We start from the raw sequence: 16,662 nt of genomic DNA, 5'->3' as shown, positions 1-16,662 counted from the left end.
GGGGAGTCTGTCTGCCCCGCACCCCTGCACTGTGGGGGCTCCCCTGAGAGCAGGAGGCTCAGGGCGCCAGAGCCCAGACCTCCAGGCAGGTCAGCACTGTGGGCCCAGCGTGTGGCAGAAGCGACACCCCTCACCCAACACTCTGGCACGGGACAGGCAGGGAGGGAATGACTGTACACATATTTAGTTCAATGCAATTCACACACACGGTCTGTAATTCGGAAGCCCAGGCCTGAGCCGCACCAAGAGAATTCAGAATGAAAGTCCTGCCCGGGGCCCCAGAGCCCGCGGGCGGAGTGAGGACGCGCCTGCGCTTGCGCCTGCGCAGTGAGGGACAGCGGGGCCGGCTGAGAACGCGGAGGGTCTGTTTTCTTCTCTGTGGTGTTCAGCTCCTAGAACACCAGAGAGTGCACAGCCGGAACAGCTGCTTGAAGGTGCATAAGACAGAAGATCTTTGTTATCAGAAGTAACATGGCTCTCCAAGATAAGAAAATTTTGTTATGCTGCTCCTCAGAATGGTAACGCTTTTCCAAGATACACCTGCAAATGTCAGGTGTGAATTTCTATGGATAATTTTATGCTAGGCTGTATAACAAATGTTACAGCAGAATTTGCGCAGAAGTGAAACAAGCCACTTAATGCACATTTTCCTTTTGTACTGCGTTTTTAATTCCAAGAGAGAGGTAGGTCAGGACATTGGGAATCTGATATCAGATCCTAATGAAAAAGAATGATTTTTTTTTTTTTGCAGCTTTTGACTGGACTGGATTTGAACCCACCACCTCCAGCATATGGGGCCGTCGCCCTACTCCTTTGAGCCACAGGCGCCACCCAAAAAGAATGAATTTTAATTAAGTTTGCTCATGGGAGGTTTTTTTGCTTGATGGCAAATAATTTGCAAAGTTTATTAGCTTCACAACAGCCTCCATCAGCATGAGGCTAGCATCACATTGTTGCTAAATATTACTAGATTGGTTTGGCATTTGCTTTGCTTCCATGCCTGCTTTATTACATCCTAAAAATCTTCAATGTTTTTTCCATGCTTTTCATATCCTCATGAGGCTTCCGCTGGCTGCCAGGCTGCAGAAACTTCTTCACAGTCGGCAGGTTACTGATTCTGGTTTTCAGGGCCTGCGTGCACAAATCACAGCTTCAGAGAGAACCTCAAAGACTGAACCAATTATCAGCACAACCCAGGAAATCTGAGCCCCAAAACTGCACACACAGACTGCATCCTCTCCTGCAGTACCAGTGTTTGGGCGGGGAACAGACACCAGAGAAAACTGAGTAGGAAATCAAGACAAAAATTAATTGTAAGTTTGGGGTCACTCAAAATCAATTTTCCCACCAGGAGGTAGAAGTGGGATGGTTAGGAGTGTGGGGGAGGCCTGGCCAGAGAGAAACAGGAGGTCTGACAGCAGGACCTGGAGCCCAGGAGAGGAAACCAGATGGGAAGAAACCTGCTCACACAGGGCTGGTGTGGGAAGACGAGAGCACCCATGGGATGAAGAAAATTGCAGAGAAATCGAGCACAGAGAATGCCATGGAATAGAGGGTGGGGAGAGAGATGCTGGGGCGTGGTACTTTACATTCTAGATACTTTACATTCTAGAAAGTGAAATATTCTTCTTGGGGTACCATCCACCTCTGCTTTCCTTAGCATGACAAGAGTCTTTTCAGAAGAGACCTGGAAGCTTGTTTTAGAGACTTGGGCAGAGAAGGCCTAGAGGAGGTTGGGGTCTGAATGTTACCACCCCAGATGTGGGGCTGCCTCTGTGAAGACTGTGAAGTAGTGAAATCGATCACCTTCAGCAGAGGGAAGTTGGTGGTAAGGCTGGGATCAAACTCTTCCAGGTTATAGATAAGTTCAACCAGTTGAATGTCAGCCCGGCTCAGCCTGTTGCCAACAAGGTAGTCTTGTCCATGGCTCTTTAACACCTGGGGAATTCAAGAAATCGGTTCAGGCACACAGGCCCTGTCAGGATGGACACCTGCTCCCCCACCCGCCTCCCCCGTCCCTGCCGAGCCTCTCCATCCTCACCCTCCCACCCCTGCTTCCTCACTGGGCAGGTTGGAGAGCCAGACCTTCCTCCATGGTCCCTGATTCATGGCTGAGAGGGAGGACTCTGTTTCCTGCTCCACTCCCCGGGTGAAGCCCAGGCTCCCGCTTCCTCTGCTCATTCCCACATCCCTGCAGTGTTCCCACCCCCACCCGTCCTTACATCTCCCATGTGTCCCAGGGTCTCAGCACCTGCTGTGCCTTGTTTTTGTCTACCCAGTGCCCTAATGTGTGCAGCCCTGATGTGCCAGGATGTGGCTGTGTGCTCTGCTCTCTCTCTGCAGCCTCCTTTGGGCAGCGAGCCCACCTTCGTGACATCCCCTTCCCCCAGGAGTCCTCTCTCCTGTGTCTTCCCTCCTCATGGCCTGCTCTGTGTTCGGGGATCTGAAGTAAACCTGGGTGACCTTGACTTCCTCACCTCCCTTGCAGACTAGACTCTGACTCTTATCTTACGCTGTGTTATAATCTCCAAACTGAAGTGTCTACGGGTGAACAGCACTGATGCCTGCAACTTATTTTGAAATGGAAAAAAAAAAAAATAATAATAATCCTACTCCCTATCCCAGCATCAGCATTTCTGTTTAGATACTTCTCATCCACCTCTGAAATGTTACAATGCTCTCCTAGGGGCATCTGGTCTCTTACGTCTCTACCCTTGATGCCAGAATATCTGCTGATAGGTTGCATTCACCTGTTCCTCTTAAATAAATGTCCACGGTGTTTTTCAGACTCTAGTCTCAACTTACATCCAGAGTGGCTCTGAGTGCACAGCCCACATTCTAATATGACCATAAAATTCTGTTCAGTAGAAAATTCTAGATTTGGGTCTAGTAATTGAAATTTTGCTGAAAAATTATAACATGGGCATGATTGGTCCAGTTCTTCTTCACTATCTATTTTATAAAATATTTTATAGGCAGATTGCTGCCTTGGAGGTCAAGAAATCTCACTGACCATGAGGGTCCCTGCCTCATGAATGCCCAGGCACTATTTTTCTATGGTCTTCTAAACTCAGGCTCATGAAAGGCTGAACAGCTTCACTCACTTTTTCAAAGGCAGGGAAATAGCGATCTGTCGTTTTCTGTTTGAGCAAGGCAAGCTGGGTATCTTGTTCCTCGCGGGGATGGACAAATAGCATAATAATCATTTCATTCCAGTCTGCCATGCCTTCTACATACATGTCAATCCTGAGAGACAGAAACAGCCTCACTGTCAAGTGTCTCCCACCTTAGACCTTGTGATTTAAAACTTTAAGGGAACAGAGTATCAGCTGGTGGAAAGGAATTCATCTGCAGCAGGAACGTTCTATATGTCATTCAATTTGATAGGTTTTTGTTATATAAAACACCTTAATTGGTGTAAATACATTTCTAACATTTTTGTTATCACATAATCAAACACGAGTTCAAAGAGCATCAATGATTGTCCCAAGTCACAGTCATGAGAAAAATAGATGGATTCACTGCAAGTAACGACTAACATGACACTAGAGTTGCCATTTCTATTGCTGCTTGTTTTGTTCTGTGATTCGGTGGCCAGAGACCAACGGCCTCAGGGACCTCCAGAGCATCCTGGGCACACAAATCTGGGTCACATTCCACTGCCTCCTCATCGCTTTGCACCCCAGGCCCGTTTCTATGCACAATATTAGCCGCTCTTCAACTATTTCCATAAACCAGGCTCCCACCGCCCCCCAGGGGCTGCTGCCCTGCTCTAGCCACGTCTGCCTTTCTCCAGACCCGACTTCACTGTGCCCGTCATTGGTGCTGTTTTGTGCACAGTTGCAATGGTGTGAACTAGGAGACATTTTTCTCTTTTCTGTCAAACTGGGCTTTCTGCAATACTTTTTAAAATAGCAACTTACTACCAGATATTCACATATTATAATTATCACCCCTTTAAAGTATACTATTTTGTAGTTTTTGGTACATTTACAGAATTTAGCACATATCACAAGATTCTAATTGTTCAACCCTGAAAAGAAAATCTGTACCGATGTCAGTGTTCTTCTTGTCACTCCAAACCCCACTCCTCTAGCCCCAGGCAGCCATTAGTTTACTTTCTGCCTCTGTAGGTTTGAATATTCGGGCCATTTCATACAGAAGAAATCCTAGAAAGTGTGGCCTCTTGGGTCTGGTTTCTTTCTTTTTCTTTTTTTTTTTTTTGTAGAGACAGAGTCTCACTTACTGCCTTCAGTGGAGTGCCATGATGTCACAGGACTCACAGCAACCTCTAGCTCTTGGGCTTCCACGATACTCCTGCCTCAGCCTCCTGAGCAGCTGGGACTACAGGCGCCCACCACAACGCCCGGCTACTTTTTGGTTGCAGTTCAGCCGGGGCTGAGTTTGAACCCTCCACCCTCGGTATATGGGGCCGGCGCCCTTCTCACTGAGCCATAGGCGCCACCCTGAGTCTGGTTTCTTTTATGCAATGAGATGTCTGTAAGGTCAACCATGTTGAGCAAACATCAGAACTTCATTCACCCCCTATCATGGCCAAATAATTCCCTGTGCACGCCCTTGGCACACTTGTTTCTCCATTCAACTGCTGGTGGATAGTGGGCTGTTTACTCTTTTTTTTGCAGTTTTGGCCAGGGCCAGGTTTGAACCCACCACCCCTGGTATATGGGGCTGATGCCCTACTCCTTGAGCTACAGGTGCCGCCTGGCTGTTTACACTTTTTTAGCTTCATCAATATTGCTGTTATTTGAGTTACATACCTTTTATTAGATTTATATGGCTCATATACTTAGCAGAGAAATTGCTGGATCACCAGTAACCCTGTATTCAACTTTGTGAGGAAAGGTGAGAGATTCCAACCAGATTTTCTTTTGAGTCATGAAGTCCCATCACGACAGGGAGCAGAACCCAGGGTGTTGGTGACAGTGAATACATCTGGCTGCTTCAGGCTTTAATTGAAACATTAACTTCAACCCAGCTTCTTAGGTACCAGGCTCTACTAACCCTTGTCAAGTGGATCAGTCCATATAACTGGTTGATAACGTAGGCACCTGGTCATCGTTCTTGTAATTTCTGAAACTTAATATTTGGTTCCTTTGGGTCCTTTGATCCCCAAGCTTTCATCCACACACACTCAAACACTCTGTCCTTTGTCCCTAGCTATTGGCAGGAACTCAGCTCCTAAAGACCTGAACTCCTAGATCATGATTCCACCACCCTCCTGTGTTCATGGCTCATGAGAGTTTGGAAACCTCTGTCATGGAGCTACATTGGGAGCTGCATCCTCTTCTATGTCACACTTGCCTACCCCTCCCATGTTACTCTTCCCCCACGTCCACAGGACTCTGCCATCCTGCACCTCAACACACAGGCCCAGGGCCCAGCCTACTGCTGTCCAGATCCCCTGCACTGTCCTGGGTCCTCTGGTGGTGTCGGGACAGAAACTGTACCTACAGGGCTCTCTCCTTTATGTCTTTCCCGTAGAGGTTGTGTTTGCTGGCGATGTAGTTGAGAATGGCCCTCGTCTGCACCAGCTTCATCCCATCAATCTCCACCATGGGCACTTGCTGGAACATCAAACTCCCATCTTGAGAGAAAAGAAAATCAAAAGGAGAAGGAGATGTCTGCAGGCCCCACTCTTTTTACAATGAAAATACATTTGGTTCAATGAAGGAAGGTTAAAAAATAAAACAACAGTTATTGTCTTAGAACCTTTCAACTGGGGCGGCACCTGTGGCTCAGTGAGTGGGGCGCCGGCCCCATATGCCGAGGGTGGCGGGTTCAAACCCAGCCCTGGCCAAACTGCAACAAAAAAATAGCCGGGCGTTGTGGCGGGCGCCTGTAGTCCCAGCTGCTCTGGAGGCTGAGCAAGAGAATCGCGTAAGCCAAAGAGTTAGAGGTTGCTGTGAGCTGTGTGAGGCCACGGCACTCTACCCGAGGGCAGTACAGTGAGACTCTGTCTCTACAAAAAAAAAAAAAAACCTTTCAACTGAAAGTGCATTTTGTTTTTCGTTTCTTATAGTCCTTTTTCTTATCAATCTCTATTTTGCTTTTTAACTTTTTTTGTTTCCTACCTGAATAAACAGTAGATCCCCCATATTTTTTGTGTGTTGATACATCTTCATGGATATTTTAGGACAAGTTGGGAATGGCTACAGCAGGGTGGCCTATGGCATTGTCATATAAAATGGGAAGTCCCCAAATAAGTCCCATGGTGTTCATAACATTTAACGCAGGTCTAAGAGAAAAAAAAAATTTTTTTTTTTTTTGAGACAGAGTCTCACTTTGTCACACTCAGTAGAGTGCCGTCGCATCACAGCTCACAGTATCCTCCAACTCTTGGGCTTAAGCGATTCTCTTGCTTCAGCCTCCCAAATAGACTACAGCCTCCCACCACAATGCCCGGCTATTTTTAGCGACAGGGTCTCCCTCTTGCTCAGGCTGGTCTCGAACCTCTGAGCTCAAGCAATTCACCCGCCTCGACCTCCCAGAGTGCTGTGATTACAGGTGTGAGCCACCGTGCCCGGCTGTAAGAGAAATTTCTATGTATAGTTTCCTTTTTGCGCTCTTCAAAGCCAGTAATATTGCTGGGATGTCACTTTGTCAATGTGGTAAGAGTAAAGAACTCAAGATATGTTTACTCAAGACCTCAAGACCTATATGTTTCTCTAATGCACGACCTTGAGGGTCCTTGCGTGGGGAGGGCCGTGTGGGATCCTGAGCTGATCCTAGCTCACTCCTGGTGCAGAATGCAGGAGACAGGGAGAGGGCATCTCAGAGCACTGGGGGTGGTTCTTTTAGCAAATCCTCACAGAGCCCTGCCAGGGTTGCCAGACCTGTTCAAGGAGCCCTTCCCCCCTCCATCTGAACCACTTTTCTCCCTCTCCACCATCCCCAACCACCACCCCACCCTCACACCCTGGCATTGGCCAATGTTAAAATCTCCCTTCTAGTAGTTACCCTCACAGAGGCATTTAGTGCTTGTTCTTACCATTCCTTAACTTATCCAGATCTTCTGCCGATTGTAAAAATATCTCTTCGAACTGGAAACAAAAATAGTAAACGGTTCTTATTAGATCGCCCCAAGCATGATAGACTTTTAACTTGAACAGCTCCTTGTCCAGAACATAACATGGTGAAGGGGAAATTTCTGAGATTTGCAGGTACATAGATTAATCTGGTCATGAGCATTTGGAAATTTAGGGCAGACCCATCAAGGTCTGTGTCACGGCACACAGCTGCTGCTGCTTGTATTTCACTTGACCTCCACCCTGACCTCACCAATGTCCATGACTCAGCCATGATTTGGAAGTAGATGCCACTGGAGGGAAGGAACTGCCATGTTATTTTAGTTAAAATGTTGTGATATGTGAGGAAGGCCCATTTCTTCCAAAAGATATCAGAACAGACCCTGTGTCTGCCAGCATGGAGCGTGCCCAAGGCCAACAGCCATTTAAGCTTCTGCCACCACGGTCTGCACTGTAATTTCTAACACTGTTTCTCCTTTCATAGTTTAAAAGGGCTTCTTAACCTAGAAAAGGTTAGGAATTTGGAGTTTTCTAACATACTTATGGAACAGACTTGTCCATCTGTGATCACACAAGATCATAATATAGGTATAAATGAATAAGTGTATGAATAATGAGGTGTGTGTAACCCTCACACTGTGAGGACCACTGTGTTACTTTCATTTGTAGACAGTGGCTCACGCCAGTGATTAACAAAACATTTGGTTAAAAACACACAGAGGGATGGTCACTACAGGAGGTGGCGTGGAGTTGTCCAGTGCAATGTTTTGTTTTGTTTTTTTTTTGAGGCAGTCTCACTTTGTTGCCTTTGGTACGGTGACATGGTGTCACAGCTCACAGCAACTTCAAACTCTTGGGCTTAAGCGATTCTCTTGCCTCAGCCTCCCAAGTAGCTGGGGCTACTGCAATGTGTTTTTGTTTGTTTTGTTGGTTTTTATGAAAGAGTGTCTTTGAATGTCAACCGGGCTGGGGTCCAGTGATGTCACCATAGCTCACTGCAACTTCAAACTGCTAGGCTCAAATGATCCTTCTGCCTCAACCTTCTAAGTAGCTAGGAGTATAGGGGAGACAGCTGCCAGGCCTGACTAACGTTTTTGTGTTTTTTGTTTTTTTTTATAGAGTTGGGGTCTCCCTCTTGCTCAAACTGGTCTCAAACTCCTGGCCTCAAGAGATCCTCCTGCCTCAGCCTCCCAGAGTGTTAGCATTACAGGCCTGAGCCACCTTGCCCAGCCACCACTGTGATGTAGCTCAGGAAACGGACGGACATGATGGTAACGATGAGTCTTTGGGAGCCCAGAGCCCGAGCCAGGGCTTCCGGTCTGCACTCCCTGCTCCACGACTCCCCAGGCTTCCCTTAAGCTGGGATGGAGACCAGGGAGCCTGGGTGCCCTCTGCCCTGCTCGCTGCACCTCCTGACCTGCGCTCATCCTGCTGAGGGTTCTAACAAGCACTTGAACCACAACGCTAACACTCGGACCACTGTGTTACTTTCATTTGTAGACAGTAACAACCTGGGCTAGGCACAGTGGCTCCCACCTATGATGCTCTGGGCGGCCAAGGCAGGTGGATTACTTGAGCTCAGGAGTTCAAAACCACCCTAAGCAAGAACAAGACCCCATCTCTACTAAACAGGAAAAACTGCCGGACTTTGTGGCAGGTGCCTGTAGTTCAAGCTACTCAGGAGGCTGAGGCAAGAGGATTGCTTGAGCCCAAGAGTTTGAAGTTGCTGTAAGCCGTGATGCCACAGCACTCTACCAACAGTGACAAAGTGAGACTCTGTCTCAATTAAAAAAAAAAAAAAAAGTAAACCACCTGGAATGGCACTCTGTGGATTTGCTGTGTCTCCATGACACTGAGAAAGGATCAGGGTAGAGCCCCACACGTCCATGAAGCTGTGGAGAAAGTGCATCCCCCAGACTCAGGGCCTCACGTGGCCATGGGGCTAAAGGGCGCACATTCCGAGGTCTCTTCACAGAACACACCCCACCCTGACAGCCTCCCTTTGCGCTCCCTCCTGAGGGACAAGCCCTCCTGAGCTTGTCCCTGCCTTTCTCCCCACACACTGGCTGAGCACCTCAGTCTGCACTGGGGAGTGTTTTCCCACGGACACCTCCAGAGGGCAGCACTCCACAGAATCACCAGTATTTCCTGTTCAGACCCTGGGAAGAAGGGCCTTGTCACCCTGTGGAATGCTTGGGTGTCCTCCTAGAGGCCCCCACTCCTCACTTTAATCACCTTGTCACTTGCCTGCATCCTCAGAGCTGAGCAGGCTGCTCTAGGGAGGGACCAAGCCTGTCCTGTTCACTGTCTACCCCAGGGCCTCACACAGCGCCTGGCACTTAATAGATGCTCAGCAAAATAATTGATGAATGAGTTTACTCCATATTTAACAGGATGTTTGTTACAATCAACACCCTCCTTCCCCCACATTGTGCTTTATATTTTAACTTTAATTACATTCAGTTTCTTATGTATTTTGCCTTTTTAGTATGAAAATTGGCAGCATACATGAAAATATATATTACATACAATGATCCATACTGTTTGGTCACCTAGCTTAAATAATTACCAACTCAGGGTGTAACCCCACTTCACGGGCACACCGTGAGGGCGTACAGCACACCTCCTGGGTGTGGGACACAACTACAACAGGAACTCTACCTCACAAATGCACACATGTAACCTAATTGTTGGTATCCTCAAATTAATCTGAAGTAAAAACAAAGTAAATAAATAATAATTACCAACTCAGGCTTTCATTATATGCCCAACTTCTCTCCACCTCTGTCATGATATGAAATAAATCTGGGGTACCCTATCAGTATCCTATGATCTCATTGAATAGGTATCTCCAAAACGTAGCAACTATTTTAATGATAACAATATGATATCTAAAATCAGGCACAATTATACTAAAAAATTAACAATAATTCTTCAATATCATCTAATAGTCAATCAACATTCAGGTTTCTAATTTTTATATAAATGTCATAAATTGTATTTTATATTTTATTTACATCTACATCCAAATAAGGTCCACACATTTTGGTTAATTGATGTTTCTTTCATTTCTTTTGAAAATATCTTTTAGTTGTTTATTTCCTCATGGATGGACAGATTTATTTTCAACTGGTCAATTTAGTTCCTTTTTTTCTTAATAACTGGAGGTATTTTCATTGAAGACAAAACTGTACATAGGTCATCTTATTTAGAAAAGGATTTTGATACCATCCATGTTAGATCCAACTGACATTGAACTAAGTCCCAACCTACCTCTACCCCAGCTGCAGCCAAGAGCCACCGGATAGACTCCATCCTGCCTCGTCCATCGTAGTAGTGAAGCTTGGGCTTCCCCGCCATGACAGCAGTCTCTTGGTATCTGTAATGAATGAACAAATGAATGAAGGTGTCCACAGAAGCTAAACGTACTTCAGGATGTAAGGCTGAACAACATCAACAATCCAGAAGGAGGATCTGCCTTCCCCATGGCAGAAATGGAAGAGTCCCTAGAAGACATTCCTTGGTCCAAATTATCACCCATCAGTCCCCCCATAATGAAAATGCACCAAACCAGTCTCATGTCCCATCCATCCTTTCTTTAAGAACCTAAATAGGGCAGCCTGGATCCCACACAGCTGAAGACCCTGGGTGCCTGGGATGGGCCTGGAATCCAGAAGACATCACTGACAGGGACACCTGAGGGAGCAGAGTCGCTCTTCAGCTCTTTGCCTATTCGCAGGCAAAACTGGGGCTTCATCTTGTCCTTACTATGGCCAAAACCTTCATTTTCTCCACAGAGGGAGATGTTCATTTTCTTTTTCCTATTGGATTTGTATATTAGCCCACTTCTGCGTGAATTTTATTTTACAATTTTAAAAAAAGGTTAGTTGTTATATTAAGGTTATAAGAAAAAGAACCAACATTGGTTTAATGTCCACCACATAATATGCCATTTCTCACTTTATCCACATTTATTTGTTATAAAGAATATTTCATGTAGATCCTGTTATTACTCTAACATTACAGTTGAGGTCATTGATACTTTTGAGGTTATGCTACGTTACAAATCTACCACTTTTTATTTGACACCAAAGTCTTGGAGTTTCCTTATCCCAGTGTTTTATCACGTTTGGGTCTTCACCTGCTAGTTTGCTGTATAGTTAACACAGTGGGTTCTGGGTGGCACTAGAAAGTTGCATGTAACAGAAAACATCAGTGTGTGTCATGTGCCAAGGGTAAGTTTTTTTGCATGTAGAGCATCATTTTATGTTGTGTGAGAGTGAGTGAGAATATGTGACTGTGTGCTCTGGGTTGTGAGATGCAAGAAATACATGTGACCAGGACCAGCTAAAAACGTTTGCGAGTTCTTGCTCTCTCCTGCACGGTGGACACTGTGGGTGGGTATGTCTTGCTGTGAGGGTCTGTCTTGTGCCCTGGAGGATGTTACTAAGCAGCATCCCTGGACTCCACTCACTGTGCCCTGCCCCCACCCATCATGACACCAGAATCCTCTCCACACATTGGCAGGTGTCCTCCTGGGACCAAAATCACCCTGGCTGAGAACCACGGCTCTACTGCCTGGTGCTTGGAGAGCAGCCTGTAGATGGGAGCCAAAGGGATCACCTCACACAGTGGCCAGGCCAGGTCAGCGACAGTGTCAGGCGAGGGTTAGTGTTGCCATGTGGAAAGTAGTCCGAACACAATGGAAATTGAATTTCTCAAGAGTCAATTCAATTGAATTGATTTTCCCGACCACCTGGAGTCAGAGGCCCAGGGAGAAACTGGCACGGAGAAATTAACATCCAGAGTTTCTGTGAAAAATTCTGCTGAGGCCTGGGAGAGACAGACACCATATCAGCCTTTCAGCTGGTAGATAGGTGCCACCCTGAACTGAATTCTCAAGAGGTTTTGTTAAGATTTTAGGGCATGCGTTTCCAGAATGAACAAGTAAAGAGCTAATAGTCTCTTGACTCTATCATGTGGGTGCTCTTTTGATAACGAAAAAGGTCATCACGGTGGAGGCATTAAATCATAGTGATACAGGATTCCCCCACTCAGGACTGCAGAGAGACTACCCCATTCTCTAGGCCCAAGTGAGCTCAGAAATCAGACACCCATCTCTAGGCACAAGCAGGCTGCCCTTTCCAGGTCACACCCTCTGGGCTCTAGCAAGGTCATGAAGAAAGCAGCTTGAAATGTTTTGGATAGTTTCAACTTGTGTAGGGAGCACACATCCTAATCTCTTCCCAGAAACAAAAACTTCAAGGACCTGGTAACTTTGCCCTAGAGGAGGAGGGACTGCATTCATTCATTTGTTAATGTACTCATTAACTTTGAAGAGATGTTTTTCCACCTACCAAGTCCTAGCCAAAAATGTAGTATAGACCCCTAGACAGAGGGCTCAAGAGAGAGACTTCCAACTTAGGTCTTCCCCTTTGCTAGAAGCTTTGGTACTTTTTGCTCCTTCTGTATTACTTTCTGTCTAATAAAATCCTATCTTACCACTGATCAGTGGTCCATGGGTTTATTCTTTGAATCCTCAAGGCCAAGGACCTGCTGAAGAAGAAATTCAAGTAACAATAGAACAATTCTTAGGCAGGGACAGGTTTGGGGGGTGGGAGGGGGGACTAAGTAGGTAATAAAGAAAATTGCCTCAGAGGATAGGAGAGGGCCAGTCCAAAAATCTGTTCATTGCATATTTGAAAGTGCTTGCTCTTTATTACTGTTTCAATATCTTCTTCCTTGGGCACTCTTTTTTTTCCTTCTGAATTCTATTTTACCCTGCAGAGGTCCAACACCAGTGTAGTTTTTCAAGGGTCTCTGTGTGATTCTAAGGGTTTCCTGTATAAGATCCTTATTTTATCAGTTTTTTCTAATTGGCAATTATTGTAGGAACGACTGACTCTCACCATGTTCCATCCTACTTGGTGACTTCCTGTGCCTCATAAGTACTAATTATAGTACAACCTCCAGACTTGACTGACCAGCATTGACCACCTCCTTCAGCTGACCTAACTTTCACAGTCCGGACACAAACCACATGTACGTGTTAGGACAGTCGGCCTCATTCCTCATGTTGACCACCTCTATGCTGACCAGTCAGGACGTCCCCTTGGGTGGTCAACTTACAGAGGCTCTACCATGTATGTTCTACTTACATGTAGCTCTCCCCTCATGGGAGGATACCCAGAAAAATAAGGTCTAAAAGAACAGAAGTCTTCTCAAGGAGACCCCAAGGATACACTTGTGAGGTCCTCCCCAGGGTGACTCACCTCTTAGGAATTTGTAAAACCTTAACTTCCTGGGACTTGGAGGCTGATGCTTGCTTCTGCTTCTATGAAAGCCTGAGATTCTGTAAAAGCCAGAGCCCACTTCTCCAGCTTGAGTCAAACTGACCCATGAGAAAGGTACCCATGGGCCACAACTTTTTGACTGGAGATAAAAAGGGAAAGACCAAGCCAGTCGGAGAGCATGGCCATTTTGAATTCTTCTATGCTGTTCATCTCCTGGCTGAAATAAAGCCCTTCCTCTTACAAACATGGGGTGCTCTTTCTCTCCTTTGGGGGTCATTTGGGCTCTTTCTCTCCTTTGGGCCCCACCCTCATGACATCCCAAGTTATAGATCTAGGAGAGTTTGAGAAGTCAGTTCTTCCAACAACTTTGTGATGCATATGTTGAAAACCAGAAAGAGTGCATGAGATTTGCCAGCTGGCTGGTTAGTGACATTCAGACTAGTTTCTTCCTGTTGTATCTCAATGAATTTTCACACCTGTAGAAGGTTGCATTTATGTGCCCTCACCTCCAGGAGCTCTCAGGAAGCACAGAAGTTGTCATAGTCTACACGCATGGGGACATCACTCAAAGTTCAGTTGTCACTACATAGGATATGACAAAGCTAAATCAAGAGCTATCTCTTCTTTCTTTGTTCCTCTCTTTCTTTCTTTCTTTCTTTTCTTTTCCTTTCTTTTTTCTTTTATTTTCCTTTCCTCCCTCCCTCCCTTCCTTTCTTCCTTTCTTCTTTTCCTTTTTAGCTTTTCCTTCATAGGACTCATCATTTTAGAATACACTAGTACAGATAACAACTAATAACAATTAAATAACAACTAACGTCATGGTAATTAAATAAACAAACCTGATTATGAAATCCGCCACTCAGATGTTTAAACAATATTTAACAAAGCAATGAAACTTGTCCATATATGAAAAACATAGTGACTATGGACACAACACAAAAGATTATTTTCCCAAGGTGACACAGGGAAACGTTTAATTTGGCCAGTAGAAGGATTTTACAAATGCTCTGTTGGACCCAGAACTCAAGGGGAGGGCATCAACGTTCACAAATTCTTTAGTTACTCTAAGATCTAAATCCACATCCACTTGCATCCTCTCCGTCTAGATCTATTTGCAGTTTTAGACTTTAAACCCTGCTCAGCCTTTGGTCCCAGGAACACTGAACAACTAAGAGGAAGAAAAGGAAGAAGAGGATGAGGGGAAGGGGAGGAGGAGGAGGAGGGAACACAGCTCAGCACTTGGTGGACAATCCTGAAGTGACTCATGGGGACAATAGCCTGATGCCTGTGAAGGTGATTACGAACGTACAGATTTAGACCCTAATTGGCAGGCATTGATGACAGGTTTCCCACCCGGAGGTGGGGATCACAGACAGGAGAGGAAACCAACCACTGGGTACAGTTTCTTTTCATTGCTCAAGTGGGTCACCCATTTGGGGGTCCAAATGTAAATCCAGAGTGACTGCGTGTTGCCCCCTGTCTGAATCACGCCACTACCTTCTAATAACGGTGTAACAAATTGAAAGTAAGATCCAGGACACCTCTGACACTGGCATGGTGGCATTTACTGATCACCCACAGGGATGTCACTCTCTCCTGTCTCATACCATCCAAGTCACTGCTCTGCTTTTCTGAATTCCTGAACCTGATTTTTGTATAATGTCCTTCAGGAACGACTAATCAATGCTTGATTGTCCCCTGGGCACACGAAGAAGACACAATGGGAACACAAAGTACCCACCCAGAGTAACACACGTCCCCTGCTTTCCTAGGGAAGCACGAGGGAGAACAGTCAGGAAGATCCCTCAGGTCAGGACTCACCTGATTAAGTCCTGGCTGGGTCTCTGCTCAGCTCCTGCCGGCCACCTCCTGATCTGTGTGTCCTGTGTGGCAGCTGCTTTAATACTGTGGCACTTCTGCCCACTGCAGGGGCGGCCCCTGGGGAACAGCCACTCCCACAGCCCTGAGGCTCCAGAGTTCCTTGCTAGACTAGGAGGCATGAAGTCAGCGATCTTTCATTTCAAGACACCCCCTATAAATGCACTGACAAGGGATTTGGATGTCAGGGCTATTGGGCTGCCTCAGAAGGTCGCTGGGGACCAGCTTCTTTGAACACCCCTTAAGGAGAGTCTCAGTAAATAGGCTGCAGGTTTAGGGCAGAGGAGGAACCCTGTGGGGGGAGGAGGACAGAGAGTGTGGTGGCAGAAAGGAGGACTTGATGGAGAGACTGGTGAGACGGCATCTATGTTTGTAAAGAGGACTCAATTATGAACGCCTTAGCAAAATTCTGTAGGTGCCAAGAACCTAGCTGAGTTGTCCCAGCCCTCGGTGGGGAGACTCAGCTGCATTCTCTGGGTCATTTGTGGATCCTTCTCTGCAGGGGACATGTTGGCCTTTCTCTCTAGCCCAAGGCCCCTGACACACGGTCTCTGCTGACTGGAACACACTCTTCCCCCGACACACTGTTGCTTCCGACTGGAACACACTCTTCCCCCCTCCTCCCAGACATCCTGTCCTTCCCTCTCACATCCCTCTCCCCACACTCTGTGTTCAGTATCTGCTTTTCCCTTGTTGACCGTGAGCTCCTGAGGGCAGGGCTGCCCAGTGCCCATGGCTGAGGGCAGCACTCGGCATATGGAAGGGGCTTAATGCGTCCACGTCCTTTCTCTTTTTCCAGTGTGAATCGTCTGCCACACACACATGTGCAGAGAGCAGTCCCTGAGCAGGATGGACCTCACCTTGCTTCCCTGATTGTCAATAAAATTTGAAGTAAAGCCCAGATTTTGATCTGCTTCAACCAACAGTTTAATGTGTATCTTTGAAACCTTTTTTATGTAATTATTTATATTACGGAAAACTTGCAAAACTGGTACAGAGTTCTCTAATGCCCTTTACCTGGTGTTCTCTGATATTAACATCTTACATAACTATGGTACAAGGATCAGAACCAGGCATTTATTACTGACATAATACTAATTCCGCCCTTATTTGGATTTCACTATCATTTTTCAAGCAATGCCCCTTTTCTACTTCAAGATCCCAGCCACAACCCCTAACTGCATTTTTTTTTTTTTTTTTTTTTTGCAGACAGCATTTTCCTCTGTCACCCGGGCTGGAGTGCAGTGATAAGGTCATAGCTCCCTGCAGCCTCCAACTCCTGAGCTCAAGTGATCCTCCCTTTTCCAAAGTGCTAGGGCTACAGGCCTAGTGTCTTGTCTCCTTAGTTACCCCCAGTCTGTGACACTTCCTCCGCCTTTTATAGATTCCTGGTCAGTTACTTTGTGGAATATACCTCAGTTTGAATCTATCGGTTGTTTTCTCAT

General features: G+C 46.2%; 1 protein-coding gene across 2 annotated transcripts; it reads right to left on the bottom strand.

Moving 5' to 3' along the window:
- Positions 1-645: 645 nt before the first annotated feature.
- On the bottom strand, positions 646-15,354 carry LOC128594375 (glutathione S-transferase A3-like). 2 transcript variants are annotated; one of them, XM_053603103.1, is made up of 8 exons: positions 15,161-15,200; positions 12,549-12,602; positions 10,320-10,425; positions 7,010-7,061; positions 5,473-5,605; positions 3,105-3,246; positions 1,807-1,938; positions 646-1,131 (listed from the first exon to the last, which is right to left on the bottom strand). In XM_053603103.1, the coding sequence occupies exons 3-8, from the start codon at positions 10,404-10,406 to the stop codon at positions 1,009-1,011; spliced, it is 669 nt and encodes a 222-aa protein (XP_053459078.1). In that variant the 5' UTR covers positions 10,407-10,425; positions 12,549-12,602; positions 15,161-15,200; the 3' UTR covers positions 646-1,008. The 2 variants fall into 2 exon arrangements, with proteins under 2 accessions (XP_053459078.1, XP_053459077.1); XM_053603102.1 differs by lacking the exon at positions 12,549-12,602 and having other exon boundaries at positions 15,161-15,354.
- Positions 15,355-16,662: the final 1,308 nt, after the last annotated feature.

The sequence above is a fragment of the Nycticebus coucang genome, chromosome 9 (genome assembly GCF_027406575.1).
Source record: "Nycticebus coucang isolate mNycCou1 chromosome 9, mNycCou1.pri, whole genome shotgun sequence".
Classification (NCBI taxonomy): Eukaryota; Metazoa; Chordata; class Mammalia; order Primates; family Lorisidae; genus Nycticebus; species Nycticebus coucang.
This window is presented reverse-complemented; position numbering and strand designations above follow the sequence as displayed.